General features: G+C 39.5%; 1 protein-coding gene across 3 annotated transcripts in view; it reads right to left on the reverse strand.

Annotated features, from left to right (window-relative positions):
• Positions 1 to 5,736: 5,736 nt before the first annotated feature.
• The window catches only part of STX12 (syntaxin 12), a 42,973-nt gene continuing 26,258 nt past the window's right edge, over positions 5,737 to 22,451 (reverse strand). Inside the window, exons 4-9 of one of the 3 annotated variants that reach the window (XM_047872107.1) lie at positions 21,898 to 22,035; positions 16,112 to 16,155; positions 14,694 to 14,799; positions 9,838 to 9,910; positions 8,539 to 8,621; positions 5,737 to 7,252 (exon numbers count right to left, since the gene is read on the reverse strand). In XM_047872107.1, the coding sequence (XP_047728063.1) occupies positions 7,160 to 7,252; positions 8,539 to 8,621; positions 9,838 to 9,910; positions 14,694 to 14,799; positions 16,112 to 16,155; positions 21,898 to 22,035 (537 nt within the window). In that variant the 3' untranslated portion in view covers positions 5,737 to 7,159. Of the gene's footprint in view, positions 7,253 to 8,485; positions 9,160 to 9,718; positions 9,911 to 14,693; positions 14,800 to 16,111; positions 16,156 to 21,897; positions 22,036 to 22,451 lie in introns of those variants that run through there. The other 2 variants (XR_007154959.1, XR_007154958.1) reach the window with 2 other exon arrangements.

Below are 22,451 nucleotides of genomic sequence, written 5' to 3' on the forward strand. Positions count from 1 at the left end.
GAACCTAAAGACAATTAGGAGGATATTCAGGTCAGAAAACTTTCTTAAAACATCTTTGTGAGTGATCAAATGGGGACATTGAAAAAAAATTGTGTTGGTGTATAGATAATACAGACAGGAGGCTTCATTTCGCAGAGTGGTGAATGAAAAGTTCACAGGGTCCTGACCGAAGAAAAGATGTTCTTGAAAAGTTGGACAGAAATTGCCACTACTCCATACTTCCAGAGAATGCTTCATGAAAGAGGTGAGCAGGATAGTTGTATCAGTGATACACAGACACAGTGGAGTGTCTCAAGGTGTGGTTTCAAAGCCTGAGTGCTTGGGATCAAATCCTGGCTCCATCATTCCTAAACTGTGTGCCTCTGGGCAGGTTACTTACTATGCCTCCATTTCCGAATCCATAAAAAACAGACAAGAAGCATACCAAATTTATATTTAGCATAGGAAATTACTAGTAGTAAGGGCTCAAACATTATGCCACAAATGACCACGCACATGTAGAGCACTTCTTCAAGCTTTTAAATTCCTGTATTAGACTGCCATTCCTGGCCCAACTTCCTTCAACTATAAAGTGATGGGGCTGGTCTAGATGAATGTCTCACAGACATCAGAGGTGTCATGGACCAGGGGCGGGGAATAATACCAGGTGTCAACTTTTATTTTGCCAATTAAGGAGATTTAAAATTAAGACTTCTGACATCACCTTTTCATTTTTATAATCTTGAAATATCCTTTTTAAAAAGTGGGAAAGATCATTTCAGACTCAAAGATGGTACTTGAAAAAGCCCACTACATCATTTTTCTCATTTCTCCGTGGACTGGTAAAAACTTGGTCCATAATCACAGTCCAACATTAAAAATCCTATCATTTCAAGTTTATCCCTTAAAAATTAGGTGCTACATTGTTAATCAAATTTCATCTTGGAGAAGTACTAAAATGAACTCATTTGGCCTAAAAGTAGGTTCAGAGGTTGGGTATCAACACCTTTCAAACTCTATCCTGATTAAATGGAGAATCTATAAAGTAGTCATATTTCATAGCACTGTAAAGCAATACTGAAAAATCCTGTGAAACCTAGGGATACCCTTAACATACTTAGAAAAAGCAGGGAGAAGCAGGTGAGTCTTAGCCTTAGGAAACAGGATAGACTGAAATCTGAGTTGGGTTTTGGTCTGCATTTAGTGATCACAAGCAAAAGCTTCATGCCCATGATTAAAGATAGCCTCTGGATAAGAAGAAAAAAGAATAGATTTTTAAAAAGATTTTATTATTTTTTCAAATGTTTTATTTATTTTTGAGAGAGAGAACACAAGCAGGGGACAGAGGATCTGAAGCGGGCTCCATGCTGACAGCAGTGAGCCCAGTGCAGGGTTTGAACTCATGAACCAAACCGTGAGATCATGACCTGAGCTGAAGTCAAATGCTCAACCAACTGAGCCACCGGGGTGCCCCTTTTAATTTTATTTTTTAGTAATCTCTACACTCAATGTGGAACTCAAGTTCACCACCCTGAGATCAAGAGTCACATGCTTCACCAACTGAGCCAGCCAAGCGCCCCTAAAAAAGAATGGAGTTTTTAAAAAAAAAATTTTTTTTAAACGTTTATTTATTTTTGAGACAGACAGAGACACAGCATGAACAGGGGAAGGGCAGAGACAGAGGGAGACACAGAATCTGAAACAGGCTGCAGGCTCTGAGCGGTCAGCACAGAGCCCGACGCGGGGCTCGAACTCACGGGCCGTGAGATCATGACCTGAGCCGAAGTCCCAAAGTCGGACGCTTAACCGACCAAGCCACCCAGGCGCCCCAAGAATGGAATTTTTAAAAAGAAGAACAAAAAGAACAAAGCTGGAAGTATCATTCTTCTGGATGTCAAACTCTACAAAGCTATAGTAATCAAAACAGTATGGTACTGGCACAAAAATAGACACACAGATCAATGTAACAGAATAGAGAGTCCAAAGAAAAACTACTTCTTACACGGTCAATTAGTCGATAACAAAGGAAGCAAGAATATATACTGGAGAAAAAGACAGTCTTTTCAATTAGTGGTATCGGCAAAACCAGACTCTCTTATATATTAAAATAAACTCAAAGTGGGTTAAAGACTTAAATGTAAGACTTGAAACATAAAACTAGAAGAAAACAGGCAGTAAGCTCTTTGACATTGACTTTAGCCTGTTTCCTCAGGCAAGGACAACAAAAGCAAAATAAACAAATGTCACTATATCAAACTAAAAAGTTTTCATACAGTGAAGGAAATCATCAATACAATGAAAGGCAACCTACTGAATGAGAGAAGATATTTGCTAATGATATATCCAATATGGGGTTAACATCCAAAATATATAAAGAACTCATGCAATGCAATATAAATTTTTTTCAATTAAAAAATGGGCAGAGGACCTGACTAGACATTTAAAAAAAATTTTTTTTTACATTTATTTATTTTTGAGAAACAGAGTGAGACAAAGTGTGAGTGGGGGAGGGGCCGAGAGAGAAGGAGACAGAATCTGAAGCAGGCTCCAGGCTCTGAGCAAGCGGTCAGCACAGAGCCTGATACGGGGCTCAAACTCATGGACCATGAGATCATGACCTGAGTCGAAGTCGGACGCGTAACTGACTGAGCCACCCAGGTGCCCCATGACTAGACATTTTTCTAAGAACACATGCAGCTGGTCAACATGAAAAGATGCTCAACATCACTAATCATCAGGGAAATACAAAACAATACCACAATGAGATATCACCTCACGCCTGTCAGAATGGCTAGTCCCCAAAAGACAAGAAATAGCAAATGTTGGTGAAAATGTGGAGAAAAGTGAACCCTTATGCACTGTTGGTGGGGACACACATTGGTATAGCCTCTATGGAAAACAGTATGGAGGTTCCTCAAAAAAAATTAAAAATAGGAAAAAAAAATAGAACTACCATATGATCCAGCAATTCACTTCTAGGTATTTATCTGAAAAAAATGAAAACACTAATTCAAAAACACATATGTACGCCTATGTTAATCACATTATTTACAATGGCCAAGATATGGAAGCAACCCAAGTGTCCATTGATAAATGAATAAAGATGGGGTATGTGTACACACACACGAACACACACACACACACACACACACACACACACACACACACACACGAATATTACTCAGCCACACACAAAACATGAAAGCTTGCTATTTGCAACAACACAGATGTGGAGGGTATTATGCTAAATTAAATAAGTCAGAGAAAGATAAATACTATAGGATTTCACTTATATGGAATCTAGAAAACAAAACAAAAAAAATGAACAAAGAAAACAAAATAGAAACAGACTCCTATATACAGGAAACAAACTGCAGGTTACCAGAGTGGGGAGGGGTTGTGGGTATGCATAATGGGTGAAGGGGATTAAGAGGTAATTTTTATTACCTGCCAGTTATAAAATAAATCATGGGGATATAATACATAGCACAGATAATATTGTTGATAACGTAAAAACTTTGTTTGGGTCACCAGGGTGGCTCAGACGGTTAAGTGTCCAACTTTGGCTTAGGTCATGATCTCTACTTGGTGAGTTCAAGCGCCCCATCAGGCCCTCTGCTGTCAGCACAGTGCCTGCTTCAGATCCTCTGTCTCCCTCTCTCTCTCTCTCTCTCTCTCACACACACACACACACACACACACTCTCTAAAATAAACATTAAAAAAAACCTTTGGTGACAGGTGGTAACGGTACCTTTGTGGTGACCATTTCATAATGTACATAGATATCAAATCACTATGTTATATACCTGAAACTTAGAATATTGTAGGTCGGGGCGCCTGGGTGGCGCAGTCGGTTAAGCGTCCGACTTCAGCCAGGTCACGATCTCGCGGTCCGTGAGTTCGAGTCCCGCGTCGGGCTCTGTGCTGACAGCTCAGAGCCTGGAGCCTGTTTCAGATTCTGTGTCTCCCTCTCCCTGACCCTCCCCCGTTCATCTCTGTCTCTCTCTGTCTCAAAAATAAATAAACGTTAAAAAAAAATTTAAAAAAAAAGAATATTGTAGGTCAATTATGCTTCAATTTAAAAAATGAATGGAGGACACTTAGGGTGTTTTACTTTGCACTGACGCAATGGTAATTCCAATTTGATATTTTTGTCCAATGGTAGAAGGCAGTGTATCACCACCCCTTAGCAAAACAAGACAAGACAAAACATTCTCTGAAAGCAGGAGTCTAGCTGCTACCAAGTTCTTGTTCTGGAGCATTCCCAGATGAAGGGCCCAGAATGACATTTCTACTTTACCCTATATAGTACTACAGTTTTAATTCACTTGAGAGAATGGTAGGTCTGCTTAGTGTTTCTACAACATTCCATAAAGGAAGGAGAAAGGGGAAGAGAAAATGAAAATAATACAGGGGCAAGCAATTTGTTATGTTCAGGCCAAACCCGTGATCCTTATAATCAGAAAATTTTACAGCTAGAAGAGAGGTACTGAGAAAACTTGGGGCTCATACATTGAAAGACTTGTCCAAATAACTACAGCGATTTAATGGCAGGGCCAAGATTCTTCAGTTTTTCTGTACTCCGGTCTAAGGGTTTTTGTTTGTTTGTTTTTAATGTTTGTTTTTGAGAGACAGAGAGAGGCAGAGCATGTGCAGGGGAGGAGCAGAGAGGGAGACACAGAATCGGAAGCAGGCTCCAGGCTCCGAGCTGTCAGTGCAGAGCCCGATGTGGGGCTCAAACTCACAAACTGTGAGATCATGACCTGAGCTGAAGTCAGAGGCTTAACTGACTGAGCCACCCAGGTGCCCCCGTTTGTTAAGTTTATTTATTTTGAGAGAGAGAGAGAGAGAGAACAAGGGAGGAGCAGAGAAAGAGAGAAGATCCCAAGCAGGCTCTGCCCTACCAGTGCAGAGCCTGACATGGGGCTCAAACCCATGAACTGTGAGATCATGACCTGAGCAGGAATCAAGAGTCGGACACTTAACCGACTGAGCCACCCGGGCACCCCACTCGTCTAGTTTTCGACCTCCAAACTAATGGTTCTCAACCATGGTTACACATGAGAATTATCTAGAGCTTTTAAATGCCCAGGCTATATATACTCCAAGCTAACTGAATTAGAATCTCGTGGCAGGGGCACCTAGGTATCAGTATTTTTTAGTTTCTGATGGGAAGCCACGGTTAAGAACCACCATCCTAGACCATGATGCCCCCTTCCCCCCCCCCCCCCCAAAAGACAAACAAGGCACAGATAAGGATTCTGTGAACACGTTTATTAAGACCACCTACCACAACCTCTTGGCAACTACCACAAACTCCAGGCCATTTGAATTCTAGCCAAGGTCATATTTGCTACCCGTGACCACTAGGTACCACGACCACTAGATTACATAGTATTATAGAACAGAACTATGATAGCTTCATTTAACCCAAACTGAAATTGTTTTTCACAATCAAGAATGTTTTCTTGCCTGAAATGTTACAAATGATGCATCCGAGTCCAGCTTTAATCTGGAGCTGAAGGGCCCATGATTGTAGAACCAAGCAATTAGCCCTGAAGCTGCCGCTTGGGCCACTGACACCGCAGTAGCTCCATTCTGTTTTTCAAGGAATGGGCAGCGGCGGCCCTTATTCCACCTCCAAACCAGCCCTCACCCGATCTCCAGCTTCTTGCGGGTCTCAACGTTTCTCAGGACAGCACATAACCTCATAGCTACCGCATCAGGACGTTAACTCATAAAAACTTACTACAAAAGTTTTTAAAATGTTTATTTGTATTAAGGAGTGCAAGAGTACAAAGAAACTTAGGCATCTGGGCCCTTGTTTCCCTACTATTCACATTAGTTTGGTAAAAGGAGATTAACATTAAAGGGAGTGGAAGAAATGAATATAAATATATCCAGGGTAGCCCAATCCTCTAATTCACTGAAGGATGAACTGAAATTGGCCCAAAACACATTTGTGTGTGAGTCTACAGAAATTACATTCCCTTTAACTTCTCTAGACCTGTGTGGAAAAGGGAAGTGGACAACATTTATATTACAAGACAGCAATCTTTTATTGAAACTTTTTTTTTTTTTTTTGTCTAAAACTACACATGGAGATTAATCTCTTGTTCATAAATTAGGGTAAGTCTAACATCACTATTCCAAACCAGTATTATTTACAAAAATGAACCTTTTCTGTATCACCAGGTTCATGGAAATAAATTTTAAACCAACTTCAGTCTAGCCTTTAAAAATCTTCCTGCCATCAAACGGCCAGCAACCCTCATGGGTAAGGGGCAGCCTTTTGACAGCAACATTCATCATTCGCCAGGAATGTAGAACCACAAGTGAACAACAACAAAAAGTTTAAATCATTCCAAACAATTCCTATTTGCTTTCCAAAAGCATGCTTTGTCTAATTCTCCCTTTCTATACAGACATGGGGAGAGGGACCCCAGAGAGCACAGTAATGTTAATTAAATTAACCTCTTATCAAAGTGAACAAGATGGTTTAGTGTGTGTACAGATGAACTGCTGCGGATGACATTAGGAAATAATAAAGTAAACTTTAAGCCCCACTAACAGGAACCCCCATAAGTGGCCAGCTCACATAGACACTTTTAATCTGGATCAAATGTGCAGTGTTTCACTTTCCAGTTAAATACACTGTCCTAATCTTTCCAAGCAGAAAGAGAATAGGCTTCTTGGGAATTCAAATTAAAATGTTAAATTATAAAAAGTACTGGCTTATAATATAGTTTCTCACAGACTCCGCTGCGCTGGGTGTCAGAAAGAAATTCTGTCTCAGTTGCTAGTAAAAAAGTGAATCTAGTATACACACAAAATGACAGTATTACAAGACTGTAGTGTCACCTGTCAAAACAAGAACATCTAGAATGGAATTTTCAGTAAACACTTGGGATGAAGGGTGATCAGAACACAAGAGAAAGCAAAATCCACATAAATTAATTCTGAATTTGAGAAATCAATAAAATGTATATGTAAATTGATAAATACTGTCTCCATAGGTCACTAATTCCAAGGACTAGTTAGTAGTTATTTTCTAACTAAATTATTACAGGACATTCTGGTGTATGCTCTCTTCTTGTGATCAGTTTGTTCTGGCAAGACTCCATGAAGCACGTGCCCTTGAAAACAGCTCAGCAGAAGGCGGCTCTGAGGCAATGACTTCATTTATAAATTTGCCAGATAATAAGTACCAAGATTACAATAATCACTGACAGGACAAGCACCAGGATACAGATCTTCTTCCGAGATTTTTTCTGAGGAGAAAAATAGGTAAGGAGACACTCGTGAAACAAGTAAAATTCTTCTTATCTAAGACTCCAAGGTGTTTCATAAATCTGCCTCCTTGTAATTCAAAATGAATTCTATCCATGCATGAATACGGAGAGAGGCATGCCCCAAATCTCGACAGTTATCAGCAGCAAGAGGCAACAGTATGAGTTCTAGTTCCTAACACATTTTTGCAAAGGGATTGTTTATACCTCTGCTGCTAGGCATTAGTTGTAATAAAGTAAGTCACTTGTGCATGTGTATTTTAATAAACGTTTTATGCCTGTTATAAAATTTTATGTTTGTTGTAAAAAATACAGACAAGCAGAAAGAAAATAATCACCTACGGATAAAACTGCTGACATTTTGATTCTATTTCCTTATGATCTTTTTTATCGATGCATATCGTTATTTGACAGAATTGGGATCATACTGTATGATGTTTTTCTCACTTAACATTTTAGCATAAAAATTTAATTCCCACACAATATAATATTGAGTGGATGTGTGTAATTTACTTCATAATTCCTTTACTGTTTGACACTAAAGTTGCCATCACTCAGTTTTTAAAAGGAAACACTATTATTAAATACAGATTTCTTTAAGAACATTTCTGGGTAAAATATAACTAACCCAGGAACATGGAAAATGGCTGAAATGCTGTCTATTTCTAAAAGCAATATAGCACCAAACAGAGAGGAAATGAACAGTAGCTCCTTCAGCGTGTTTGAGACAAAGATCCAGATAAAGGTCACAAATCCGGAGTTTCAGCTAATATGTAAAAGAGTATCATTTCATACCAAGTACAACAATTAACTTCTACTTATTCATAGAAAAAGAACCCCCAAATGATAAACCCCTAATGATTCACAAATAGCAGCTGGAATTGATTTTATGTCCATCCTCTGTGGCAACAGTCAACATAAAGTATCTGCAAAGTCCTACTTTGTACCTATTACTATACTAATCGAAACAAACTTTAGCTGCTCAGAATATAAAATTAGCCTTATGCCAGATTTAGGTATCATGCTACCTTATGGGGTTAGCCTCGTAGCAGTGACGCTCCTGTGTAAGTTTATTCAAGGTTTGATGTCTTTTTGTAGATTTCTCTGTGGAGGAAAATACTAAAAACAGAACTGGGACAGCAATTATGACCACTTGCCTCCAGCTCAAACCTAACAGGCAAAAGGCTGCAGCTGTTCTGAACGTGTCAATGAGCTGTGATGGCCCATAAATCTGCAGCACAGTGACTTTCTTTGGTACCTGCTTTTACCTGATAGTAGGCAGCTCGCTGTAACTGATCAGTGGCTCTTTCTACATGTACCTCTGAGCTTTCCACATTGGCTTCTATGCTGTCTGCAAAGAAAAAGAAGGGTAGTGGATGATTTTACCACACTCGATGTTTCAAGATGGCAAATTAAACACACTCCTGATATTGTGGGTTCTGGTTTGACCACCATCTATCCAGCTATCCAGCCATGAAATCAAAAGTTACTAACTGGGTAAGAGAATAAGCTCTATTCTTTGGAAATAAATACTGAACTCTTTTTGTGGTAAAGGGTTATGAAGTATGCAACTGACCCACAAATGCTTCAGAAAAAATCATGTATACACATATATATTTAGAGAAAAAGACTTAGAGCAAATATAAAGCAAATGGGGTAGAACGTTATTAAGAGGTAAATCCGGGTAAAGGTTACAAAAGAGTTCCTGTAGTATTTTTATTTTTGCAACTTTTCTAAACTTGAAATTATTTCCAAATAAAAAAGCTTAAAAAAAGAGTTACTAATCCCAAAATTGTGCAAGTTTCTGGAGATAAAAGCTAGGAAGCCAACAGCTATTTTCCTAAACAGCCAAAGACTTAAAAAGAGGCTATAGAGGGGTGCCTGGGTGGCTCAGTCGGTTGAGCGTCAGGCTTTGGCTCAGGTCATGATCTCACGGTTTGTGAGTTCGAGGCCCGAGTCGGGCTCTGTGCTGACAGCTCAGAGCCTGGAGCCTGTTTCAGATTCTGTGTCTCCTTCTCTCTCTGCTCCTCTCCTGATCACATTCTGTCTCTCTCTCTCTCAAAAATAAGCAAACATTAAAAAATAAATAAATAAATAAATAAATAAATAAATAAATAAAGAGGCTATGGCAAGTGAGCTGAGTTCTCATGGGGGTCTCACTTTTGCATCTACATTTGACACTATAAGAAAAGGGCTAAGAAAATGAATTTAATAATTTTAATTTTTATTTATTAAAAAAATTTTTTTAAACATTTATTCATATTTGAGAGACAGAGACAGAGTGCGAGCAGGGGAGGGGCAGAGAAAGAGAGGGAGACACAGAATCTGAAGCAGGCTCCAGGCTCTGAGCTGTCAGCACAGAGCCCAATGCAGGGCTCAAACTCATGAACCATGAGATCATGACCTGAGCTGAAGTCGGATGCCCAACCGACTGAGCCACCCAGGTGCCCCAAATTTAATAATTTTTAAATGGCATTCCTAAATTCCTAAGACACATCTTACTGACTTCCTCATACACAAATACTACTATTAACTCACCTTATGGTAAAGGTATCAATGATACATACCAATTAGATCACCCTGATCATGGATCATCATGGCCAAATCTTTAAATATCTGATTGACATCCAAAATGTCAGCCTAAGGAACACAAAAAATAGTTAATATTAGGCAACATGTTAGACAATTCAGTTCCTCTACTTAGCTAAAATTTTGGCTATAAACATAACATGTGTTTCTAAGGCTCATAAATCATGCTTTCTCCACAAACTGAAAATGAAAAATAATGTTAATTAACATTTACTAAATGCCTACTAAGTGCCAAGAACTATACCAGGTAGATAATTCAGCACAGACTCTTAGAGTCTGAATGTCAGCTAGAGAGGACCCACAGTCTTGCTGTGTGAATTTAATCCTCCACAGTCTTGTACCATTTTGGGCCAGCCCCTCTAAAATGTGGGTAATGACGGTATCCATCTCATACTAAAGCACAGAAGTACTAAATAAATTGATATAAAGTTCTCAGAACTGTGTGATAAGCATTTCATAAGTGTTAGCTATTATTAATCATTACTTAGTTGGTACCCATGACAACAAATTGAAACATATATTATCCCCATTGTACAGAAAACTGGGGCTCAGAGAGGTTTATGACTTGTCCCGAGGTCTCAAAGATAGCTAGTGGCAGAGCTGAGAACGAAAAGTTCATGATATTTTCATTATGTTACTATGCCTCTATGATATTTACATTAACTATTCAGTAACTGTATGAAGTCAAGTATCTCTGAGGATAATAAGGCTCAGAGAGGTTATATAACTGGTCACAAAGCTGGTCAGTGAGGAAACTAAGCGTTGGGGCCAGAATATCTCTACAGCCTACGCTCTTTTTTTTTTTTTCCTTATAAGTAGGCTCCGCGGAGCCCAGTATGGAGCCTATCACGAGGCTCGAACTCATGACTCTGAGATCAAGACCTAAGCTGGGATCGAGTGTCAGATGCCTACCTGACTGAGCCATCCAGGTGCCCCAAGTCCAGGCTCTTTCAATTGCAATATACTGCTTCTCGGAATGGCACAATAAAAAACAATGCCTTGAAAGCCATGACTTCCTAATCATAGCTTAGCAAGACTAGTTCTTACCAGCACCTCAAAGCCTCAATTACTTGCTAAGAGTCTACTGTAGTTGGCACAGTCTGCTAGTTGCTGTAGATACAGAAAGACTGACTAGCTACTAGGGTGGGATGGAAGAGGGTGGGATCAGTACTTTTCTTTATAAGTCATTATATAGGAAGTGACTAGTAAATAGTACAGTAAGGAGTGTAGAGAAAGGCTTGCAGAAGAAGTAGGACTTGAGTTGTACCTTAAAGCAAAGGAGAAGCCATATAAACAAAAAGTTAACAGAGTTAAAGAGCAAAGAGCCCAGTTTGGTTACAACACAGGTATGCAATTGTGATTTATAATAAGAAGTATATATTTAGTCTTCATCCTGTTCCTGGAGCAGAGCTGTTAAAACCCTTGAAATTTCCTGAGTGATAAGAGAGATAAAATTATCTCTCGTTATTCATAAGAAACCCCTTTCAACCACACCTGAGCTTATGTTAAGAACAAGGCTTTTGGGGGTGCCTGGGTGGCTCAGTCAGTTAGGCGGCCGACTTCGGCTCAGGTCATGATCTCGCGGTCCGTGAGTTCGAGCCCCGCGTCGGGCTCTGTGCTGACAACTCAGAGCCTGGAGCCTGCTTCGGATTCTGTGTCTCCCTCTTTCTCTCTCTGACCCTCCTCGTTCATGCTCTGTCTCTCTCTGTCTCAAAAATAAATAAACGTTAAAAAAAAAAAATTAAAAAAAAAAAAAATTAAAAAAAAAAAAAATTAAAAAAAAAAAAAAATTAAAAAAAAAAAAAAAAAAAAAAAAGAACAAGGCTTTTGGAAAGCCCCTCAGGATGGGGGCTGGTTGCCAGGGGAACCAATCTTCTCATCAGAGGGGCTGGAGGTTGACTCAACCACCAATAGCCAATGATTTAATCAACCATGCCTACATAAAGAAGCCTCCACAAAAATACTAAATGGCAGGACTGAGAACACTGCTGGGTTGGTGAGCACAGAGGTCCTGGTAGAGTGGTGCACGTGGAGATGGCATGGAAGCTCCACACACATTCCCCTGTGCATCTCTTCATCTGGCTGCTCCTGAGCTGTAACCTTTTATGATAAAGCAGTAACCTACTGTTTTCCTAAGCTCTAAGCTGCTCTAGCAAATTAATCAAAGCCAAGGCCATGAGAACCTCCAATTGACAGCCTGTCAGAAGCACAGGTAACAACCTAGACTTACAACTGGCTCCCCAAGTTGTGGAGAGGATGCAGTCTTGTGGGATTGAGCCCTTAACCTGTGGGATCTGATGCTAACTCCAGGTAGACAGTGTCAGAATTGGGTTAAATTGTAAAACACCCAGCTGGTGTTACAGAATTGTTTCATGTGGATAAAGCCCACGTTTGGTGGCCAGAAATGTTAGAAGTGCAGTGTGAGAGTCGAGGAGACACAACACTGTGTTGTTTTTCCATTTGAATAGGGTTTGTGGGGCACCTGGTGGTTCAGCCTGTTAGGTGTCCAACTTCGGCTCAGGTCACAATCTCACGGTTCGTGGGTTTGAGTCCTGCATTGGGCTCAGCACTGATGGTGCAGAGCCTGCTTGGGATTCTCTCTCTCCCCCTCTCTCTCTGCCCCTCCCCCACTTGTGTGCATGCGTGTGTGCGTGTCTGTGTGCGTGTGCGCGCACGCTCTCTCTCAAAATAAATAAACTTAAAAAAAGAAAAAAGAATAGGGTTTGTACAGTAGATGTAGGAAATGACTGGAGAGGAAAATCCAGCCCCAGTTAAGGCATTTGGACTTAATGTTCTTGAATCTGTCAAGTGCCCACTATGCTCCTGACATCCACCACCTTACACTCCTTTCCTTAGCTCCATGTCTCACTCGACTCTCTGCTAGAACAGTATTTCTAATGTCAGAGAACCAAGTTGATGATTAGTTGCAGTAGGTGAAAAAGAGAAAAAATAAGACATCTTTGAAGACAATAAAATCATCACAGTTGAGGATGAATTGTTCCATCTCAACACAGACACTTAAAAAAAATTAAAAAAGAAAATAAAAAAGTGAAAAAAATTACAAATAAAAATTAGTAAAAATTATATACGTGTGTGTGTGTGTGTGTGTGTGTGTGTGTGTGTGTGTGTATGTGTGTGGCTCAGTCACTTAAGCTTCCAACTTCAGTTCAGGTCACAATCTCACCAGTCATGAGTTCAAGCCCCATGTCAGGCTTTGTGCTGACAGCTCAGAGCCTGGAGCCTGCTTTGGATCCTGTGTTTTGCTCTCTCTCTGCCCCTTCCCCACTTATACTCTGTCTCTCTCTCAAAAATAAATAAATATTTAATATATATATATACACACATATATTTTTATTTTAAATATGTATATATAAATATATATAAAATATATATAAATATTTTATTTTATATATATATAAATATTTTATTTTATATATATATAAATATTTTATTTTATATATATATAAAACACAGGAGCGCCTGGTTGGGTGTCCAATTTTGGGTCAGGTCATGATCTCTCAGTTTGTGAGTTCGTGCCCCATATTGGGTTCTCTGCTGTCAGCCCAGAGTCTGCTTCGGATCCTCTTTTTCTCTCTCTCTCTGCCCTTTCCCTGCTCATGCTTTCTCTCTCAAAAATAAATAAACATTAAAAAAAAATAAACACAAACACCAATGGTCTCTAGGGCAGTGAGTCTCTACCCTGAATGTCCATTATAATCACCTGGTAGGTTTGTTAAAAAAAAAAAAAAAAAAAATCCATGCCCAGGGCTTCTTGTGGATATCTGCCCATTTTTAACATACAAAAAATAGGAATTTCACAAAATCGAAACTAATAGTTGGTGGGTAAGGGAGGACAGCTGAGCATTTGGAAAAAAAATCTCCAAGTGACACTAAGGTACAGTCAGAGTTCAGAGCCACTGCCACAGCTGAAGGTCATAGAGGCGCTCCAAGTTTCTCCTCTCTACAGCCCCCCTCTCCCCACTGCCCCCAGGGATGGCAGTCTTCTAGCTGCGTGGAGGAGAAAACTCCTTAAGTTTAAGAATATACTGGTCATGGGGTTGCTGTGGGTGGCTCAGTTGGTTGAGCATCCGACTTTGGCTCTGGTCATGATCTCCCAGTTTGTGAGTTCGAACCCCACACTGGTTCTCTGCTGTCAGTGCAGAGCCTGCTTCAGATCTTCTGTCCCCCTTTCTCTCTGCCCTTCCCCCACTTGTGTGTGCTCATGCTCTCTCTCTCTCAAAAATAAATAAACATTAAAAAAAAAAAAAAGAATATGCTGGTCACTACATAAGTTAAGGTTAACCTGAAAATCAGGTAAGAAAGGCCTCGAGACCTTTCCCTCAACCCCCACCTCAAAAACTGTTCCTGTTTCTCTGCACTGAACTCATATCCACAACCTGGGACTGGACTTTGGGAGGCACAAAAATTAAGCAAACTTTTTGGTCTGCCTTTATTCTGAGGTACTCAGATTAAGCAAAGAGGCTCTCTCCATAGACTCCTACCCGATCTAGAAGTTGACACAGAGGTCTAGGGGCAAAGTATTAACGAGCAATAAAATATATGTTTTCCTTGCTCTGTTCTTCATGCCTTGCTCTGTCATTCTCGTGGACACCATGTAAGATATGGTAATTGAAGAAAGGATTTGAGTCTTTTTGGGCACCGTGGCCGGTACTGTCGTTAAGAGTAGTTCAAATTCGCCATGATTACACTGAGATATAATATACAAATCACATAAGGACTCATTTCATGCTTTTTCATAATCACTGAGAGAAAATCCAGGTGGGTTAGAGTGCAGATACACGGAGTCAAACAAACAACACAACCTGGCTCTCACCTCCAGCTGCCGAATTGCTGTTTCTCTCTCTTTAATAAGTTCCAGATCCTGTTCAGTGATGGCCACCTCATCCTCCTGGCTCTGCATCTGGTTCCACTCCTCATGGCTGCAAGGAGACAAGCACATTAGTTGATTCCTCCTCTCTAAGGTGTACACGAGACGCCTACAACACCTCGACTACCAGCAGAGCCTATCCAAGGACACTACTAGGGCTCGAACGCCTCTGGTATCAATACAAAGTCCTTGAGGGCCATGTTCTTCCTATCTGGAGGCGAAGAGCTGATAACACCAAGAAAACAAAGTCTCAGCTCCCATGGGCAAAACAGAGATGAAGCAGGATTATAAGGGACGGGACTCCTTGCTGTTTTCCAGCTGGGGGTACACATTCTGCAATCTTGCCAGGGCTTACTAGACAAGGAAAGCGGACAGAGACTTGAAGTCAATGAAGCATACTGGCCCATCCCCTCTCAAAGTGCCAGCTGTGTTGGTCTCCCGGGTACTAAATGGGTGGAGGAGAGCAGGCTAAGTGATCTGTCAGTGCTTTTCCAATTTGTCTAACAGAATCACATCCTCTGGTTTTCAGAAAATTCCTTGAGGTTATGCTTTGGGTTAAACGCCTCTCAAAAGAAAACTAAAATAAAAAGCTAGTGAAATGTTTTAACTCTTCTTTTCAGGTACCATATTTAGAAAAAAGGCACACTACATATTATACTAGACATAAAACACTTTGGAAATCCAGTATTAAGCATTTTCCCAATAGTAGGCATAAGTCAGACATCATCTCCACGGTATTTAAAGGGTTTCCTCCATGCGCTAGAGATACAAAACTGAATAAAATAGATCCCACCAGACACACCTTTGAGGTGCTCACAGTGTAGTGGGGAGAGACAGATACGTACCTATGATAAAGCATTTTAAGTTCTGAATACCACAAATACATTTCTATGCAATTGGTTAATTCAGTTTGGAGAAGTGAAAAAAGAAGATGTCTTTCAGGTGCAAATTGTTTGCTTTTTTCCTTGTACTGCTCCTAAAAGAATGAGTTGCTTCCGTTTTAGAGATGGGTAAACAGAGACCCAAGGACTTTGAAAAACTTAAATCTGAATTAGAGGTAAAATCCTAATCTGTAGATTCATGTGTTAAAACTCACTCCTAGGGAGCCAAGCTCTCTTCCCAACACAAAGGCATCAGGGATTCCTTTGGCTTTTTTATTCACCTTGAAATTATTCCTTCCCTAATTCAAAGATCTTAGAAAAGCCCACGGTTTTGACTTTTTAACTTTATTTGGTGGATTATACTCACCCCACATCTCCCTTTATTTTTCCTTCTTTTCTGTATTGTTTTTTAAAATTAGAGGTGAGTAAAACGTACAGAATCCCATCTCTACCAGCCAGCAGGCTGTATGGATAATTCCTTACCCATCAAATGAGACGAGCTGCTCCTCTCTTTGCCTCTCTTCCGCCTAGAAAGCAGATGGCATTATTGCTGCTGTTATCCAGAAATACGTCACAGACACACAAAACAATGCTCCCTTTCGCTACAGTATAAAGAAGCAACATTCCTTGGCTCCAACAGGATCTGTAAGATGACACAGGCCTCTGGCAATCTGTCTCGACTAGGAAATGGGTGTGAAGTAGCTAAAAGCATATCTGGGCTCAGAACGGCACCCCTACTGAACAGGACAGAGAGAACATGGGTAGGAGAGAGGAGTAAACAGTAATCATGATAACCTATTTTACAATCTATCTGGAGGCAGAATAAGGGAAAGAGTTGAAAACTTGCAAGGAAACAAACTTTCACAACATGTGAAGATTTTTTTAAATGGACATTTATGGCATATCAGGCACTAAAGTGGCAGACTCAGTTCAAAAATCTGTCTAATGCATATATTAAAAACAAGAAAAGATTTTAAAAGAGCAATCTATTCCAATTAGAAAAATTGCCTTTTTATAATAGCAATAATTAAAAGAGCAAACAAAATGGAGAAAATTTCAAAATTCAACCCATCCAGAGGAACACTGTGAGGTTTTTTTGGTTGTTTTTTTTAATTTTTATTCTTTCCCCAGATCAAGAAAGAAACAAAAACCTTGCTAGTGTCCTCAAGCCTACCTATGTGCCCTTCTCCAATTACAAACCCCCTCCCTTGCCCTTAAAGTAATACTACCCTGACTTTATGGTGATCACTTTCTTGTATTTTTAATACAGTGATATGTATCCGTATTTAATACCATTTTACCTGATTTTGAACTTCACATGGAGTTACACACTGTTTGTATTCTTTCATGCTTTGATTGGATCACAACCAGATTGTGCCAGATCCATTCCTGATGCTGAATATAACTGTGGTTCATGCATCTCCTTACTTAGCTATATAGTATGTGAACACACCATAATGCATTTATCTGTTCTACAACAGATGGACATTTGGAGGTTTCCAATTTTTGACTGCTACAAAAAATGCTGCTGTAAACATTCTAATACATATATCCTGATATAAAAATTTACAGTTTTCTCTAGGATAGAACTGATGTGTTCTGAAGTTACAGGCAAAATGTTTTCCAGGGGTTGCTTCACTTCAGACTATAACTGGCCACTTCAGACTATAACTGGCCAGTCTGCTTCACTTCAGACTATAACTGGCCACTTCAGACTATAACTGGCCAACAAAGTTCCTGTTGTATCGTATCTGTAACAACTACCCTCAGTGTTCACAGAATTTAAAATTTTTGCCCTACTTTTGGACATGAAATAGTACCTCATTGTGGTTTTAATTTGCAGTTTCATAACTACTGAAGAAGTTGAGTACCTCTCCACTTGACCATTATTTAAAATAATACTAAGATGTTATTTGCCGTTTTCACTGTGTTGATGTTTACACTCATGGAACAAAAACAATGGTGGATAAAACTGCTGGCATTTTAATGCAAATGCAAGGCAGTGGCACCAAACTGCACTACTGTTATTGTATTCTTCATCACTATACACAAAAAAGCCAGTTCGTCCTTAATGAAGCCATTGAAATTATAAACTAAGTATATCTCAAGACCTCGATACAGGTCTTTAAAACATTCCGTATGAGACCTGACGTACACACAAAGCACTTCTGTGCTGTACAGAAATCCAATGCTTGTCTCCAGGAAAAGCACATGTGTAATTGAGCTGCTGGCTGAACTAGCTACTTCCTTTTAGGGGACATCATTTTACATATTTAATATAATTTATATATAAAACTGTTACAAACTTTAAAAAATATGTAAACTTTTAATAAAATTTGTCTATATATATAATTACAAACTTCTGTATGTGTGATATATGTATAACAACCTATGGTTATTCACATGGGTATTTGGCAGGTAAGTTCTTTTTTTCTTTTTTTATGTTTATTTACTTTTGAGACAGAGCATGAGCGGGGGAGGGTTAGAGAAAGGGAGACACAGAATCCGAAGCAGGCTCCAGGCTCTGAGCTGTCAGCACAGAGCCCGATGCGGGGCTTGAACTCCCAGACTGTGAGATCATGACCTGACCTGAAGTTGGATGCTTAACCAACTGAGCCATCCGGGCGCCCCTGGCAGATAAGTTCTTGAAGATGAACAATGTAGGCTTGTCACCTCAAGGACAACAACGGACAGTGTGTGTTGCCAGTGATAAAAAAATCTAGCTTCCAGGGGCACCTGGGTGGCTCAGTCAGTTAAGCCTCCAACTCTTGATCACAGCTCAGGTCACGATCTCATAGTTTGTGAATTCCAGCCCCTGATCGGGCTCTGAGCTGATAGCGCGGAGGAGCCTGCTTGGAATTCTTTCTCCCTCTCTCTGGCCCTACCCAACTTATGCTCGCTCGCTCTCTCTCTCTCTCAAAATAAATAATAAACTTAAAAAAAATCTAGCTTTCAAATAAAAAAACCAGAATGCTGGAAAATTTGTATCTACCACTTGTGAACTTAAGAGTTTCACAACTCTCTCAAAGTCTCTTAAAGATTTTTCTGATAAAACTGAAGATAACTATATTACCTTTTGATATTGTATACTGAAGTATATCAACATTTGGAAGACCTGCATAACTTGGGGAATCAATATCTTCCAAATGATAAATACATGATATAAAAATCATATGTGGATAAAAGATCCAATCAAAATACAAAACAGACCAACAGATTTGGATGTACCAGAGTACATCCAAAAGCAGTTATTTTTAATGAAAATCTAATTTATATTTATGTTAATATGTAATGGGTTTATTATTTGTAAATGAATAAACATTTTTAAAACTTCACAGTTTTAATTTCTAGTATTTATCAGTAGATACCATTCATACAAATAACAGCTCTCTGGCGTCCCTAATAATTTTAAGTGTAATATAGGGTCCTGAGATCAAAAAGTCTGAGAAACTACTGCTCTATTGGGTTGTATCTTTTTCATATTGATTCATGGGAACTCTTTTTATATTCTGGTTACTACTAATCCCTTGTCAGGTATACATATACTAATATCTTCTCTCTGTTTGTGGTTTGTCTTTTCACATATTTACCACTTTCTTTGCTCTTCATTCCTTTCTGCTTTTCAGACTTTCCATCTGAGCTCACTGTCCTTTTCCCTAAAGTACATTTTTTAGAATGTTAAGTAAGGTGTGCTGAGAGTAAACTCACTTTTGACTGAAAATGTCTTTAATTAGCCCTCATTCTGGATATCTATTTTCACTGGGTTTAGAATCCTACATAGGCAGTTATTGTCCTTTAGGACATTAAAGACAGTCTTTGACTGGCTTCCACTGTTGATATTGAGAAATCAACTGCCAATCCAACTACTGCATCTTTGAAGGTATTCTATAGTTTCCCTGGCTATTTTTACAATTTTCCTTTTTCTTCGGAGTTCTGAAGTTTCTCTCTGATGTATCTACATGCAAGTCTTTTATTTATTCGTTTTGAGATTTGTTTGCCTTTTTGAAACTGAAGATTAGGGCCTCTCATAAGTTGTAAAATATTACCAGCCATTATCTCTTCAAATATCACCTCTGTTCTAAGTTTGCTCCGCTCTTATTCTGAAACTCCAATTAAAACTAGGTTAGATCCTTCACTTCATTCTCCATTTCTCATAATCTTTCTTCCTATGTAACTTCTTAACCCCGTGCTACGTGCTGATACATAATATCATAAGATAGAAAATATCAGGGCACCTGGGTAACTCAATTGGTAGAGAGTCCAACTTCGGCTCAGGTCATGATCACAGTTCGTGAGTTCAAGCCCCGCATCTGTGCTGTGCTGACAGCTCAGAGCCTGGAGCCTGCTTCGGATTCTGTGTCTCCCTCTCTCTCTGTCCCCCCCACCTTCTGTCTCTGTCTCTCAAAAATGAATAAACATTAAAAACAAAAAAGAACCGGGGCGCCTGGGTGGCGCAGTCGGTTAAGCGTCCGACTTCAGCCAGGTCACGATCTCGCGGTCCGTGAGTTCGAGCCCCGCGTCGGGCTCTGGGCTGATGGCTCAGAGCCTGGAGCCTGCTTCGGATTCTGTGTCTCCCTCCCTCTCTCCCACTGCCCTGCTCATACTCTGTCTCTCAAAATGTGAATAAACGTTAAAAAAAATTTAAAAAAAAAGAAAATATCTTCTATTTTCTAGTTAAATCATCAATCAAGTTTTTAGTTTCCATATTTTTCAATTCTAGAAAATATTCTGACTCTTTTCCAAAGTTTTGTATAGTTTCCTGCTTCCTGTAGATGTTTTCAAAATTCTTTTACTTTGGGGCGCCTGGGTGTCTTAGTCAGTTAAGTGTCCGACTTGGGCTCAGGTCATGATCTCACGGTTTGTGGGTTCGAGCCCCGCCATTGGGTTCTGTGTTGACAGCTCAGAGCCTGGAACCTGCTTCGGAATCTGTGTCTCCCTCTCTCTCTGCCCCTCCCTCACTCGTGCTCTGTCTCTCTCTCAAAAAGAAAAACACTAGGAAAAAAATAATGACTTAAAAATTTTTTCTTTTATTTCTTTAAACACAGTAAGTTACAGTTATCTTCTAATTCTAATATATGAAGTCTCTGTAGGTCTATTTCACCTCACTGTTGTTCCTACTAGTTCTTGTTCAGAGTTACTTCTTTGTGTACTTGGTTATTTTTAACCCAGTGCTGATCATTATGCTACAAAAATTGTTTGAGGGTATTCTTTCAGGGCTAGGCTTATCCAACAAGAAAGGATGTGTACTCGCTTCTGCCTGGCACCTAAGTACTCTACATTGCAGAACTACTTGAAGCTTGAGGCTTTGGGGCCATTCATGTAGTATGAATTTGGGCAGTAAATTTGCTTCAAGGTTCCTTTGTGCTACAACTTATTGTCTGAATGTCCCCTCTCCCCTGCTGTCCTCCACCACCTGGGCTCAGCTCAGTGCTAATACAATCTTTTTGTGGGAAAGAAGGGCTTACTTTTGGCATACCCATCCCTAAAAGAATATAGCCTTTTAGGGTCCAGTTTAATTGGAACAGCACCTTCTTTTAGATTCCCCACCTTGTGTGTACTCTGGGTTTTGACTTTTGTTCCTCCTCATGCCATAAAAACATCAAAATTGAAGTTCAAGTTTGTCGTCCATAAATGTACTCCATGCAAAAGCGGTTTTAGTGCTCAGCTTACCTCTCTCTATGGATCTCACCTTCTCTTAGATTTTGACCTTAATATTTTCATGACTCTTTTATACTTCTGATAAAATTTAGTATTAGTTCATTTCAAAGAGAGGTCTAGTCCAAATAACCTTGCCTGCTATAGTCTAGAAAATAGATTCATTTTTTTCTTTTTTTAAGTCTTTAAGACAAATATAATAGCAAAGAAGTTACATGCAATTCTACCTGTCACTTTTTCAAAACTTTGTGCATATTCCTTTCTGGCCTTTGACCATATGCATACATATTTTATTTTAGTTTTTATTTTAAGTAGGCTCTTCACCCAACGTGGGGCTTGAACTTATGACCCTGAGATTGAGAATCACATGCTCTACTGACTGAGCCAGCCAGGCACCCTGCATACATATTTTTTATATAGGTTGTACCAACCTGGCATTTTCATAGCAGCTAATGTCTCTGTTTATTATCATTGAGGTGTGTGGGGGGGGGGATGGGGATAATAAACAAAAGCTAATGGTCAAAATGGTCAGAGTCAGGAGGAAAAAAAAAACCCAACAACATGGAAAAGAACATCACGAAATTGCAGAGGTCTTCTTTTGGGAATAAACTTACCGAGAGACGAGATCCAGCTCTTGCTCTGGCAATACTCTCCTTTTCTTTTTCAGATACCCTTCTCTGCACAGCCTGGAAATTATTTAAGGCTGCAGAGAAGTCATTCATGAGGCGTTCTTTCTGAAGTTTCTGCTGGCGCTAAGGAAATAAATAAGGACTTGAGATTTCACATTAACCCTGAATTATTTGGTTTTAATTCCCATTAAAAGCAAAACTAGTCCCCCTCAAGATTTCTAACCAAAAAAATTACTATAAAATAAGGTCTTCCTTAAATGAATACATTTGTTCTTTGCTAATTTAAATCCCTCATTAATACCATAGGCCAAGTTTGAATTTTCCTTCTTTCCTCTGACAAACCTGGAAACTGTGTGTCATTTACCTTGTAAGGTAATTTCAGAGAGAATTGCAATTGAGAATTTTGGTTCCCTGGAGAATCTAAAAGCGGAATAAATAACTTTAGGCCCAGAATGAACCCCAAAGAGATTGTTTTATGTTAAAACTATTCATCTATATGGAGTACATAGCTTCCCCCCCCCAAACTATGATAATCATTT

This window comes from Prionailurus viverrinus, chromosome C1 (genome assembly GCF_022837055.1).
Source record: "Prionailurus viverrinus isolate Anna chromosome C1, UM_Priviv_1.0, whole genome shotgun sequence".
Classification (NCBI taxonomy): domain Eukaryota; kingdom Metazoa; phylum Chordata; class Mammalia; order Carnivora; family Felidae; genus Prionailurus; species Prionailurus viverrinus.